The following is a 15581-nucleotide window of genomic DNA, read 5'->3' on the forward strand; positions in this document are numbered from 1 at the left end:
CTGATGGAACCAAGCAAAAAGGAACACTGGATGAATCACGCGAATGAATCGTTTTATTCAACCGACTCAAAAGATTCGAGTCACTGAATCAAAAGCCTTAACACTACCCAGAGCTTTCTCTCTACGAGAAACCACCAAAAAAGAGAAACGCGGAGCACGCGCACAGGTTCAGGCAGTGAGGGAGAACAGAGTCATAAACGCAGTGGATCATATGCCGACAGATCACCTCACGTTTTTACACTGATACACTAGTATATGACAGGATAAAGACATTCTTTATTTTCATTCTTAATTCTGTGGCACCACATGAACTTCGATGTGCTACTGTTTATTTAAATTCAAAATGAGAAATATCCTAATGATTTTTGCTGTCATTTTGCATTAGACTAAGGTGAGTTCACTTTCGATCTGCATGCATGCTCCTCTGGTTTATTACCATCATTTCGGTCCTCGCATCAGTGCATCAGCCGTGGCTCGGGTGCTGTGGGTGTGTCTCTTTTCTTACTGCTGTTTTCTGTATGTATATATGTGCATGCACTGCTCCATTATTCTCACTGAATTATGATATAGCCATTTGGCAGGCGTAGAGGACCCAGTGTGTGACTGTGTCTGTTGTGTGCTAACATCTCTAGACAGGTATCTCTTTGAATTTCAAAGAGTGAGACAGATGAAAGGGAAAAGCCATTGATGTGAGATTGATTGCTTATTCAATTGATTTGAGGGTTATGTTAAAAGTGACATGGAGCAGTGTTCAGTTAGTATATATTGTCATAAATCATAAAATGTTTTATAGTTGCAGATATGGGTGTGTCAGTTGATGCTCTTTGTTTTCTCATAGATGTTGGTGTATAGGCTATATCTAAGGCTCAGTACAGCGTAATGAGTATATTACTTTGTTTCTATCTGAATACGATTAGGGTTCATTTTACATTGAATAGGTGTTTTTCTGAGATCTTGGGTGTGACAGCTTGTTTTAAAGACCATACACAGCATCAACATGTTGTGTAGTTTTGGGCAGTCTAGTCCTTTTGATGGCTGCAGCTCTCCCACAAAAATCTGTCATCTTTCAGATCTGTACGATGAGGCGGATGAGGATCGCACACAAACAAGGCTGTGGTCTTTATGTTTCATTTTTGTCCCTGCAGGGTCTCAGGAGAGATTCCTGCTCTGAGGGAGATTAAATGCAGGCAGGTGAACAGGTGCAGACTGAGATGTTGAAAAAAACAACATCTTTGGTTACACCTCACTTGACAAAATGATTTACCATACCTTGGTAAATTATGGAGTAAAGAACAGATAAAGTATAGTGAATTTGTTTACATATTATTATCTCCAAGTGATAGCAACTTAATGTAGATTTTATTTTGGTTTCTCCTGTTTCAGCAACAATAATTCAGCCATTTGATTTCCTCAAAAAGTGTGGACACTGCGGCTCTGTAGCACAATCAAAACATTGCTATGTATGTTTTAAATACTAGCTTTTTTGTTCAGTGTTTGGGGCATGACTATCTGTTTTTCAAACCAGAGGTACACAGGGGTAGTGTTTTTGGGAAGCTGGTTTGAAAACAGACCATTTTTCTTCAATTCTATTTGATGTAAAAATTACTTCACCTTTAAACAGGTAGATAAAGGGACAAGTTAGGTTTTACAAAAAAGCTCAAGTACTAGTAAGAAGAGTAGTTCAGCAATTTGTTACACATTTATACATGTTCATGTGTAAAGTGTAACTGCATAGTACAATTTATAGAATGTGATTTTAAGATAAGTTTGGGGTCTGATATATTTTCAAATAAAATGGAAAATGGAAACCATGATACATTTGTCAGGATTCTTTGATGAATATAAAGTTTAAAAGAACAGCATTTTTAAAATAAATCGTTGTAACTATATAAATTAGAAACATCTTTAGTGTCACTTTTGATCATCTTTGCTAAAAAAGTAATAATTTAGTTTTAAGAAATTATATATATATACACATATACACACAAGACTGAATGGTAGTGTAAATTATTGGCTTCATAATATAAACGCTTGTGAATAGGCATTGTACAATTTATATAATGTCTTAAATATTTTTATTGATTTTTACCCAACAGTTCTCAACCAATCAGAAACCCTAAATTTATACGGACATATAAGCTTGATTTTGCCACACATCAGTTGTCATAAACATCTTGAGAATGGATGCGAATGCTGAGGCCAGCATTCCCACTGCTGCTCCCGGTGCAGTGGAGGAAGAACAGCAACAGCAACAATCAGAGCAAGAGACCAGTCAGCAACCAGGTACAGAGTCGCACCTCACCGGCAACACCTCACAGCCAGTCAAGACCGAGCAACAAGATCCACCCCCCACCACAACACCTACCCCTGCTGAAAACCCCGCCCCCTCTCAGGATGCCCCACCCAGAGATCACCTGACAGTCATCGACGAGAATATGGAAACAAGTAAATAACTATTTAAAAATTATTTTAGTCATGCATTTTACTTTGTTTGTTTATTAAATAGTTTATAGAATGTTTTTCAATCTAAATTAATTTTAATTTTTACATTTAGGGTAGTAGATCCTAAATGTAAGGACCTGCGCATATCACCTGTCATCAGACCCCATGGCATCAAAATGAGAGTTTTGTGGCATTAAGTCCATGTCTGCTAGCTTTGAGGCCATCTGTATGCTAGCGTACACCTAAAAGCTTACAAAATTGACTTTTAGTAGATTCAAATTTATTAGAATCGTGACATTATCTTGCACTCACAGGCATATATATATATATATATATATATATATATATATATATATATATATATATATATATATTAGACAGCACTTCCCCTAATACCACTTGTCTCTGACTAGCAATATTAATTAGCAAATCTTGTAGCCCTTTGATATGACACCCCCTGCTTCCTGTTTCAATAGGAAACTTACAGCACTTTTCAAAATTTTGCGCTGAGATTTTTTTTTTTTTTACGTTTTTGAAAGAAGTCTCTTATGTCTACCATTGCTGCAATTATTTGATCAAAAATACAGTAAAACATTAATATTGTGATATATTACTACAATTGAATAACTGTTAATAACTATTATTAAATGTTTTCTGTCTTAATATATGTGACACTGGACCACAAAACCAGTGTTAAGTAGCACAGGTATATTTGTAGCAATAGCCAACAATATATTGTATGGGTCAAAATTATAAAAATAATTTATGCCAAAAATCATTAGGATATTAAATAAAGATGTTCCATAAAGATATTTTGTAAATTTCCAAAAAAAATATATCAAAACTTAGATATATACAAAACTTAGCATTGCTGAGGACTTCATTTGGACAACTTTAAAGGCAATTTTCTCAATATTTAGATTGTTTTGCACCTTCAGATTCCAGGTTTTCAAAAAGTTTTATCTTGGTCAAATATTGTCCGATCCTGACAAACCATACATCAATGGAAAGCTTATTTATTCAGCGTTCAGATTATGTAAAACTCCCATTATGTAAAAACCCCTCACATACAGCACACTCCCTCTTTGACCTGTTACCATCTGGTCGACGTTACAGAGCTCTGAGCACCAGAACGACCAGACACAGGAACAGTTTCTTCCCTCAGCCAATCCATCTCATGAACACTCAACAATAAATGTGGAACACACAACTATAATACACTATCCATTCACCACACTCACTTATATTATTTTTATTTTCCATTTCTAATTTGCACATACTTGACCTGAACATACATAGTTGTCTATATTATATATTGTGTTTTTGCTGTTTTGTACATTGCCAATTTGGATATTTGTATTATTCTTTATTATCTGTGTCCTGTCCTGTTACTGTCTTTCTGTTGCACTCTGGAGCTTCTGTCACTACAACAAATTCCTTGTATGTGTAAACATACTTGGCCAATAAAGCTCATTCTTATTCTGATTCTGATTTTCAAAAATTTAAACCTTATGACTGGTTTTGTGGTCCATGGTCACATATCTGAAAATGTAATTTATTTCTGTGATTTCAGCATCATTACTTCAGTCTCCAGTGTCACATGATCCTTCAGAATTCAGTCTAATATGCTGATTTGCTTAAGAAATATTTCTTATCATTATCAATGTTGAACAAAGGTAATACTTTTGTGGAAAACATGAAAACATTTTTTTTCCCAAAATTTCATTGATGAATAGAAAGTTCTATTTTTTTCTATTATATAAATGATCTCTTTAATGTCAGCTTTTAATAATTCAGTGCATCATTAATGAATGAAACCATTCATTTGCTTTTTAATTAATCATACTAACTTTTGAATTACAGTGCATTAATAAAGGAAAGAAAACAGCACTTGTCAAGGCATGGGGTCTTTAATAATCACCTTATAGTCCAACAGTGATGTACAAGCTGCTCCTTCTGTCCTTACAAGAAAAATTATCTCTTTTTTCTCAAATTCTTTGAGTGCTAATCTTAGACCAGGAGCCAGACTGATACAAAATGATTTACAACCTCGCTCTGCTTTCACTCCCTTTTCTTCTCAGCATTTGTACCATCCCCCGCTGTCTTTCTTGTCTGTTTTTCTCAACAAGTAGATGAGTCAGATGCAGTTCCCCTCTGCCAGTAAAGCCTGAGCAGGAGATATCAGTGCATTTAGTTTAGAAACAAACAAAAGAATCGCTTCTTTTAAAAACAGACACTCTGAAATGCAGGCCTCATGTGTTTCTCTCTTTCGCATCACTACAGGTAATGGTGTTTGCCCTGGTCCTATCGAAAGGTCTCCAAGCGCTGTTTCTCCTCCTCGTCAGCAGCATGCTAAGCCCAACCATGTGCACGCAAACGGGCGAGCCAGGCTGAGCAGCCGCTCCGGGTCAGTGAGTCACATGGGGTCACCTCGACCGTCACTCACCCGACAGCCCAGCGCAGCCACCGATGTTGGAGACGGATCCAAACCCAACGATTATCTCATTTGGGCGATTCTGGCCTGCCTCTGCCCTGTCTGGCCCATTAACATCGTCGGCTTGACCTTCTCAGTCATGGTGTGTGCTTGTGTGTTCATGGGGTGGGATTGCTGGGTACAGTTTCTGTCGAGTAAGGAGGGACTGCGATTTCACTTGTGTATGCAAGAATTATGCTACGCAGTGTACGAAAGTAACTTCTTTGCCTTTAGAGGTTCAATTGAAAACATTTCTTACCAGCCAAGAAACTGTATTTGGCATAATTCCTTCGGGTGATAATGGAATGAGTTGTTCTTTATGTAGATTTTTCCTCCTCTTCATTCAACTTCTCTTTCTACTCTCAGTCTCGAAACAGTCTGCAGCAGGGCAATATGGATGGTGCACGTCGTCTTGGCCAGAATGCAAAAATCCTGTCCATCGTGTCATTGGTGGGTGGGATTGTCATCATTATTATTACTATCGTCATCAACTGGGGTGGTGAGTATCCTTCCCATGAGGCCAGAGCATGTGAAATTGAATGCAAGCTTAGAGCTGACTTTGTGATTTACGTCAATGTCAAGTTGAAGCTTTAGCTCACGGTCAGGATTTGAATTAGATCTGATTACAGGTGAGATCAATCTTTGGCCTGTAACTAATGGATCTGATATTATATTTTAAAGGTTAGATTAAGATCTAATTTTTTGTCAGTTCAGGATCTGGAATGTGACATGCACCATTTCAAAGTTTGGGTCGGTAAAATTTTTTTATGTTTCTGAAAGAAGTCTCTTATACAAGGCTGCATTTATTTGATCAAAAATGTAGTTAAAAATAGTACTAATGTAAAATATTATTACAATATATAATAACCGTTTTTTATTTTTATATATTTTAACATGGCAAGCATCATTACATCAGTCTTCAGTGTCACATGATCCTTCAGAAATCATTCTAATATGCTGCTTTGCTGCTCAAGAAACATTTCTTACTATTATAAATGTAATTATTATCAATGTAACTGAAAGCAGTTGAGCTGATTAATATTTTTGTGGAAACTGTGTCTTTTCAGGATTCTGTAATGAACAGAAAGTTCTACAGGACAGCATTTATTTATTCTAAATGTCTTTACTGTCACTTTTGATCAATATAATTAATCCTTTCTGAATAAAATCATTAATTTATTACCAAAACATCTTACTGACCCCAAACGTTGTAGACACAAAAAGCTTAGGTGTTCATTTTTGAAGTAGGTGTTTTGTTTGTAATTCACTTTGCTTCATTCTTTCAACACCTCTTCTTCTCTTTCAGTAATACTTAAGACCTGATGGCCGTCACGACACTCAGGGTGAAGTCAAATTCACAGCCAACAACCAATCCATGATGACCATTTTCTTCTTCCATGTGTCATTCATCTCTCTACATCTGAATGCTTTTTCAGTTGTTTTGTACTCTATCTGAAGACTCTGAAGCTGGATGTTACATTTATCTTGTATCGTGCCAGACCAATCAAAAACAACATGGACTCTTCAGCTCCTCGAAAGCCTGGAATCATGAGCGAAGCAGCAAGGCATGCATGTTTTTTGTTTTGTTTTTTTTCAACAAGGGACTCGTCGTTTGAGATGATGCCAGTGAGGAGGCCACACACATGATCTCATTTCATTTGTCATGCACCCCTTGAGGATGTGAGGGAGGAAAAGAATGAGAGGGGATCGACAAAGATTAGATTTTTTTATGCACAAGCTGATTTTAGTATCCCTGTTCAGAAGTGTGAATCCATCAAGAAAAGCTCAGATTAAAATGTAATCGATTATATAAAACAGCAAATGGCTTCCGAGTTGGCATCCATCCACAGATGAGTCCGATTACCTTAAGAGCTGCTCTAGACACTGTTGTCTAGGCTTTCTTTTTTCCTTTGATGAAGGGATAAGCTGCACCCAGCGTTTAAACACGCTGATTTTGTCTCGAAGGATTGAAACGATGTGGAAGAACAGCACAGGAGCCTCTCTCTCTTTCTCTCTCACAATGTACAGATATTAAGATGAGGTTATCACACATAAACAAGGAAAGATGTATCAGAGAATCCTACAGATAGAGAAGGAGGGAGAGGTGAGGAGAAAGTGGGAGGGATCGAGACCTAGCCGCAGTCTTTTGTTTCACACAGATGGAAGGATGGAGAGAGAAGGATAGAGGAGGAGAGGAGGGGGGCAGTAAGATACCTCAGAGATGGCGAGATGTAGGGAATGCAGTAGCGTTGAGAGGGATCTGAGCTGCCTCTGATTGGCTGCTTGCGTGTGTGTGAGCGTGAGGAAGCCAATATCGTAACGCTCACCAACATGCCCTCCCCTCTTCCTCACAGCTATGCTCAGCCATATCCTTCAAGGAAAACAGCAAGCAGACCATTAATTTAGTATTATGTTTTAGCAGTATGATACAAACAGTCATGTTTTTATACCATGTTTACAATAGAATCAGACATGTTCAGCAGAAACACTAGGACGTTTTGACCATGACGAATCATTTTACACAGCTACAAACTGTTTGTTTGGTGGAATCATTTGTGTTGCTCAACAGAATCATATCTGAATCATTCCTGGTCAGGCCACACCGACTGTGCCAAAATTCAGACTCTGCCAAGACTCCAGCTTAGGAGGGCATGTTTGTGACTGAAACAGGAAATGAGAGCATTGATGCATTTTTAAGAAAGCATATATGTAGGGATGTACTTATATTAAAATTGTAGCCCATACTGATAAGCCATTAATTGTTCTCTTATTATGGCAGATAGCCGACAAATGGCTTATATTAAAAATGTATACTATTTTGTCTATAAAAAGATTGAAACCGCTAAAAATGTAATTTAGGCTTGAAAAAAAGTGCTTAAAATGAACTTTTTTAAAGATTACGTTTCACAGTGTTATTGAATTATTCATGTGTTTAAAGATGAATGAGAGGACAAAGGTAATCTAAATGTAAAAATAGAGGAAATCAGAATGCGCATTTACAAATCCAATATAAGCCTAAAAATGAAAAAATAGACTGATACATTTAAATATGACAACTGATAAATTAAATTTTAAAAAAGAGGAAATGGCAAATATATAATATCAACCAAAGAGTATCCAATATTGCCATGTAGATCAATTTAAATGCTACAGACTGATAATTAAATGTAAAAACAGAGGAAATGAGTATGCAGAATATCCAGATTTATGTTGATAAAACATAAATTTAAATACTACCAAACTGTATATTTAAAAGATCGGGATCTTATTGTGCATCTCTACATATGGAGTTCTTTTACAGATAAAATTACAAATCCCTCATTTTCATGGCTTCAGGTCTCTTGCATGCAGAAAGTGACTCTGTTTCATTGATGTTTACAGCTTTTTGATGGCGATGGGGCACTTGTTAACTCACTGAAATCAAGTATTCCTATTTTTTTACAAGGCAAAACCTTTGCTGTGTAGCACTTTGTAAGTGTTCTGTATCTAGCACAACATATTCTGTACCACAAACAGTGTGAATGTGAGCATGCTGACTCAGGTTGGGTGATGAGAGGGTGAGAGGCTTGCATAAACGGATGGGGCTACAATGGTCTTTTTGATACATTTGAGTTTGTGACTGCTCTACATCCCCACCGCTCAAATATGAATTAGCGTAGCATGCACATTTGATCCACCCGCGTGCAGTCAGTGAATGCCAGCTTGACTTTTGTTCTCTTGAATTGGTCTGCTCAGCTATATTTATATTTAACCTGCTTACGAATTCATGCTTGTATATACGTATGTATGTATATATGTGTCTGTACATATTTGTACCGCTTCCATTCGTGTCTGGTAATCTGAATCTCTTCGATGGACATGAACAGTGTTCGTAATGCAAATCTTGACTGTTAACACTGCAGTGCTTTCACAAATTTTATCATTCTTGAGTATTTTTATTGGTATGTGTTTTGAAATTGGCCCTCTCAGCGTACAGTAAGTCCGCGGCCATTTGTTTTGTATGCCGTTTGTGCTTTGCTGAAACTTTGACCTTACAAGCGTGTTTACACACCGATTACAGATTGCCTATGCTGCACAGAGCAATTCTATAAAGAAATGTTTCAGAGACACCAGCCGAGTCAATTCTCTGGGTTACAAGTTCTACCTGCTGTTCAAAGTATCTATTTATTGATGTGAAGATAAATTCTGTTTTTGTGTTTATTAAACATTCCCTTACAAATTCAACTGCATTTTGGTGAAAGCACCTGTGCTAGTCAAGACTTTTCATGAAATGATTTGAGAGGCATTGTGATAACTCTTGTGGCTAATATAATCCTGATTTAATGCAGATCTGCCTGTGCATGCCTTAATGAATTGCTTTGGAACAACAATATGTTATGTACACTGTATCTGAACCGAAGCGTTTGATAGATCTTGCGGTATTGATCCTTCTGTACCGATTATGCGTCATTGAGTCCAGTGAATAAACGGTCTCTCATTATGCCACTCCTGTGTGTTCGTTCTCTGTCATTATAAACACATTTGAGGCTTTGTGTGCCAGCCGCTAGGTCTCAGATAAGGGCTTTTCACACTTTTAACCCTGGGTTATTGTCGTTCTAATCCTGCTTTTAACCTGGGTAAAGGTAGAGTTCACACTTGTAATTTAGAAGCGGGGTGAGCACTGCTTTTTACCTGGGTTATAAAACCCTGCTCCAGAGAAGGCTTAGCGCTGCTTTTGTGGTGTTAACCCACATTGTGGTGCCATCTTATACAGAGTGAAGATGGAATTTTACAACCAGGGCTGAAACCATCTTAGAAATTGAGGGGAGCTAGAAATTAAAAATGGCCAAACTGTCTCCCCCAACATTTTAAATTCTTCCACTGTTCTGCTGCACGTAATTAAGGTCTATTTTAACTTTAATAGTTACATTTTTAGGCTGGTGTATGCCTCAGCTGCCAGGGTCAAAATGATTGAGATGGCCAATCAAATTAAAGTAATCGAGGTCCATTGTTCACAGTTTTAACATCGAAAAAGAGCAAGGTAAGATGAAAGTAGCAATAAAGTGTCAATATTTGACAGCTGTTTTACTATAGAAATGTTAAACAACCAACAGTAATATCCAGTGATGCAAACTACTCAACTTTTTACTCAAATTTTGCCATTTTTAATGGATAATATATCATTTATGTGACTCCAATCAATGACACTGACACCGCAAATATACAATAGTAACCCATGTTTTTACAGTGTGAAATAACAGTGTATGAATACACATTAAATGTTAACCCTGTGTAAAGTATCAAGCAAGATAACCCATCTGTTTATCCAGGGTTCAGAATGACCCAGGGTTAGCTATTTCATGTGGGAAAAGCCCTTGTATATTGTTTATTCATTCCTCACAGGACACACCCTCTCCGCTGTTTCCTTGCTCCCTCAATACTGCACATGTCTCCAGGATGTTACAGTTTCCAGGGCAACGGTTGGTAGGCGAGGAGGACAGTGAGGGACCGGGGTGCAGCAGGATAGGGAAAATGAGAGCGTGCGCTCAGACTTCACTGGTGTGTTTAAACAATCTATCTCATTTGAATTTTTTAGCAGCATGCATTATTAAAAGACTCTGGAGGAGTGGAGACGGCGAGAGAAAGTGTGAGCGAGTCAGGTTAATGGCAGCTGCAGAGACAGACTGGTTTAAAGTTGAGGCTTTGAAATGGAGACAGTGAAAATGGGATATTTTTGTGCAACAGACGGGAAGAGGAGGGGCCGATCGAAAAGAGAAAAGAGAAATGGCATAGACACTAAAAATGTATAAGGACATGTTGTTTTAGCCAGAATGCTTGGCATATGATTATATAAGGATGTTAATTTAATATAGTGAGCATAATTAAGTAATATGTTGAAAAGTGAATGATAATGCTGCCAGGGAGGGTGGGCCGGACACGACAGAGAGAAAGACTTCTGACTGCAACAATTATAGCTGAAACATTATTTTTGAAGATGGATCCTTCAGTTTTTACTAAAAAGGGTTCATAGAAGGTGGTTCAAGGGAGATAAACTAGACAAATAACTCAAGTCATCCTAAATGCAATTGGAAAGTTAGATGGATGAAGTAGCAGTAATGGGGTAACTTTATTTATGTGTTGCCTATTTTTATACGTAGGTCCGATTCGCATATTACATGTAGGCTTGTTTTTATTATTCTATTCACATCTTGTCTAATTTGTATTATATTGCATGAAATTCATTACCTAAGTTTGGGGTCGGTAAGAATTGTTTTGGAGAAAAAAAAAATATTTTTATTCAGCAGTTATACACTAAATTGATCAGAAGTGACATTAAAGGCATTTATAATGCTAGAAAATATTTAAAAAAATGATTAAACAGCACAACTGTTTTCTGATAATAATCAGTTTCAGACTGAGTTCTGAAGAATCCTGTAACACTGAAGACTGGAGTAATGACCATCACAGGAATAAATTACATTTAAAAAAATAATCATATAGAAAAATGTTACGTACTTAAATAGTAATAATATTTCACAACATTACTATCTGTACTGTATTTTTGGTCAAATTAGTGGTGAACACAAGGCTTTTCAACAACCTTGAAAAACTTTCCTGACACCAACCTCTTGCCTACACATAAAAGATTTGCTAAATGGATCCCTGTGGCTAATGAATAAGCTTAAATTAACATTTCATCTGAATTTAGCCAATGCACAATTCCTAACTTCCAAATATGTTCTTATATATGCACTGAACAGATTGAGAGAGTGCGGTAAAGGTTAAATGTCACTAAGAAAACAGACCAGAAGTATAGTGGAGACGACAAGACGGAGTGCACACTTAATCTTGTTGGATTTAATTACACAATTTAATCAAATAACATGATTGCTAAATCTGATCTAAGTGGGAGAGGTTGTATCTTTGTCTGCCTGGCTAGCATTAGGTTCTTGTTTGACTGTGATGGTAATAGCAGTTGAGAACTCAGTGAGGGTGGGAGTAATATACAGACATTGATCTCACATTAAACCTTCAGATGCATGTTCATTACAGTGGACAGGTCATTAAAAACCATTTAAACTATGATGTTGCATGCAAACAACCTCTTTGAGGTCAGATGTGTAATTGTAAAATGAAATTTAGTGACAAAAAATTTATGAATAACATAAAATTATACATACACACACACACATATATATATATATATATATATATATATATATATATATATATATATATATATATATATACAGTCCCTTCCAAAAGTATTGGAACAGTAAGGACAAAATTGCTCTGTTGGCTGTGGAGTCCAGACATTTGCAAATATGATTAAAAAATTAATATGATACAAAACTACAGAATGTCACATTTTATTATTAGCCGTTTCAACACATAGATGTTTTACCAAATAAAAAGAACAGCACTTTTAGAGTTCATCCCACTCATTGACGTGAGCATAAGTATTGGGACAGTTGAACATAAGGCAGATATAAAAGATTAAAAGCTATTATTTAGTTGCAGATCCCTTCCGCACAATCACAGCAGTGAGTCTGTGACCCATAGACATCACCAGACTCTTGGTCTCATCCTTTGAAATGCTTTTCCCAGCCTTTAATGCAGCCAATCCCAATTGTTGCTTGTTTTGGGGAGTTTCTGCCTTTACTCTCCTCTCCAGCTGCTGAAATTCATGTTCAATCGGATTTAAATCTGGAGATTGACTTGGGCAATCTAAGACTTTGCATTTCTTTGCTCTTATAAATTCCTTGACTGAACTGGCAGGGTGTTTTGGGTCATTGTCCTGATGCAATATGAAGCACTTCCCAATGAATCTGGTGGCATTTTCTTGAATATTGGTAGGCAAGATGGTTTTGTACCCTTCTAAATTCATTCTGCTGCTGTCATCATACATTTAGTCATCAGTAAAGTTGAGAGGCCTGTTCCAGAGGCAGCCATGCATGCCCATGCCATGACACCACCTCCACCATGCTTTACAGATGAGGCTGTATGCTTGGGATCATTTGCAGTTCCCTTTTTTCTCCACATTTTTGCTTTCCCATCACTTAGATAAAGGTTTGTCTTTGTCTCATCGGTCCATAAACACGGTTCCAAAACTCTTCTGGCTCACCTTTGTGCTTTTTTGCAAAATCTAATCTTGCCTTTCTATTTTTGGTGCTGGTCAGAGGTTTGTAATTCTGTGTCAAAGTCTCCTGAGGATAGTACAACTTTCTGGAAGTTGTTGGTGATTTTAGAGACACGTCTTTTAGGATTCATTTTCACAGCTTTTATGATTTCTCTGTCATCAACTACTGTTGTTTTCTCAGCCGATCAGGTCGTTGTTGGTTGCTGGTGGTTTCCAAACTCTTGATTTCTCCATGCCCTTTGTTTTTGCTAGAGCTCTAATTGACTTCCTCTTTTCTTTTAGCATCCAAATTGCTTGCTTTTCTCTCAAAGTCAGCTCCCTCATCTTCATCCTGGTTTGTGTGTGTCATCATCGAATGCAAGATTCAGAATACAGAAGTATATAACTGATACGACACATTCCCTGCTTTTAATATCTGAAGAATTAATGCAACAGGACACAGCTGATCACTTAGAAAGACCTGTGAGGCAACCGCTCCAATACTTATGTTCACATCAGATCGAGGGATGAAACTCTAAAAGTGCTGAACTTCTTAGCTGGTAAAACATCTATGTGTTGAATCACCCAATAATAAAATGTGACATTCTGCAGTTTTGTCTAATATTCATCTTTTAATCATATTTGTACATACTCCACAGCCAACAGAGCAATTTTGTCTTTACTGTTCCAATACTTATGGAGGGCACTGTATATATATATATAATATATATAAATATTATTAAATGTAAATCCTTTTATTATTATTTTTTACCTATCTTCATTATTTGCATCTCCATTATGTTTGAGCATGAAATAATACAAAAAGGACACAGACTGTCTGCCATCGTGTGCCAGGCTGCATAACTCTTTCACTGGCTTACAACAGTAGACATGCTTTAGATAAGGGCAACTGTGCTCAGAACTTAATTAATACCTGAGATGGAAAGATGTGATTACCTGCAGTACAATTATCCGTCTTGTGATTAAAGGCTAAGCCATTTAATAGACGGAAAGCTCAGTTCCTCTGAGACAGATGAAGGTTGTCTGTAACAGGACTTAAACTACTGTGTTTATCTAAGGTTTAACTAAATAGGAATATTCCAGGCTCATGAAAGTTTAGAGTGTAAACTGCTCAGATATAATTGTATCCAAATTCTTAGTTAAGTTTCGCAACCTTGAAACATTCAACCCAAAATTAAATATGCAGTTTAGAGCAGTTTTATAAGATTGAATAGGACTGCATTGGTCGCTGCCAAACATATCACACTACAGCTCCTTCCTATGCTCGTCTAAAACACCACCAAGCCAAAATGTGTTTGCAGTATTTACTCCTCTTTGAGTAACATGTAAAGGGAATACAAATGTTTACATAAATACATACATTTAAGATTTATTATTTAAGGGGCTTATTAATGATTGTTGTTATTCCGGTTTCTGACTAAGACTGACCGTCCGAAATTGACTTGAGTGATTATAGTCTCCAGAGTACAACGTGAAAAGCTACTAAAATAATTTCTCTGAATATCGTTACTTGTTCATATGCATTGTCCAGTTTTAAACATCAATTAAAAAAGGAATGCAAAATAATTCAGATTCAGAATAATGACAAAGCCTGTGAGATGAGCATTAACACCGGCTCAAATCTAACTTTATAGACATAAACTCACCCAAAATGTCAGTCAGCTGTGGAAATTGTATACAGTTAGCTAACCATATCTATGATGGTTTAATTTTGTTGCTAGGTAACGCTGTAATAGACCTGTCTCATGACCTCCTGATGATGTCCAGTCATCTGCAAGAACCTGACTGAACCTACAAATACCTCAAAACAATACAGTGAATAATTACATGCATAGATTTCCAGTAAATAATACATGTTCAAGGCATTAATGTTTGCCTACAAAACTACGCCTGGCTCTGCACCCCTTTACCTAAATTCATTACTTCAGACTTATGTGCCCTCATCTAGAAGCTTGCGTTCTGCAAGTGAACGTCGCTTTATTGTGCCATCCCAAAGAGGCACAAAATCACTTTCACGGACTCTTACTTTAACTGTTCCCTCCTGGTGGAATGACCTGCCCAACTCAATCTGAGCAGCCGAGTCCTTAGCCATCTTCAAGAATCAGCTAAAAACACATCTCTTCCATTCGACCCTCGACACTCTCTATTCTAATTCTATTTAAAAAAAAAAATACTTGTCCCTTTAGACTTGCACTCTATTCATTTACTAACTGCTTGTTTTCTTAAAAACAAAAACTAACACTAGCTTTTCTAATCTTTTTGTATTCTATCTGTTTTTTTTCTTTTTATTATACAATTTAAAAAACGGAGTGTTTATTTACACTAAGTGCATATAGCCCGCTTTGTTGGCAGAGGCTATTTACACCAACTCCGCCCACCAGTGTGTGATTAGGATAGTCAAGACTGAAAAAAGTCCTTCAGTGGATTAGATGGTAAGGCACGCGATCGACCCGAGTTTGAACCCACCTTTTGCCAAACTTTTTTCTCCCTTTTCAAATGCCATATCGCATCGGAAAAGCATTTATTTGCAATAAAAATTAAGGAAAT

General features: G+C 36.9%; 1 protein-coding gene across 1 annotated transcript; it reads left to right on the forward strand.

The window, feature by feature from the left end:
• The first annotated feature begins 121 nt into the window (after positions 1–121).
• On the forward strand, positions 122–9399 carry LOC306847294 (uncharacterized protein). The gene is made up of 5 exons (XM_079381158.1): positions 122–391; positions 2097–2445; positions 4726–5018; positions 5282–5414; positions 6222–9399. The coding sequence occupies exons 2-5, from the start codon at positions 2181–2183 to the stop codon at positions 6236–6238; spliced, it is 708 nt and encodes a 235-aa protein (XP_079237284.1). The 5' UTR covers positions 122–391; positions 2097–2180; the 3' UTR covers positions 6239–9399.
• The last annotated feature ends 6182 nt before the right edge of the window (positions 9400–15581 follow it).

This window comes from Barbus barbus, assembly GCF_936440315.1.
Source record: "Barbus barbus genome assembly, chromosome: 3".
Classification (NCBI taxonomy): Eukaryota; Metazoa; Chordata; class Actinopteri; order Cypriniformes; family Cyprinidae; genus Barbus; species Barbus barbus.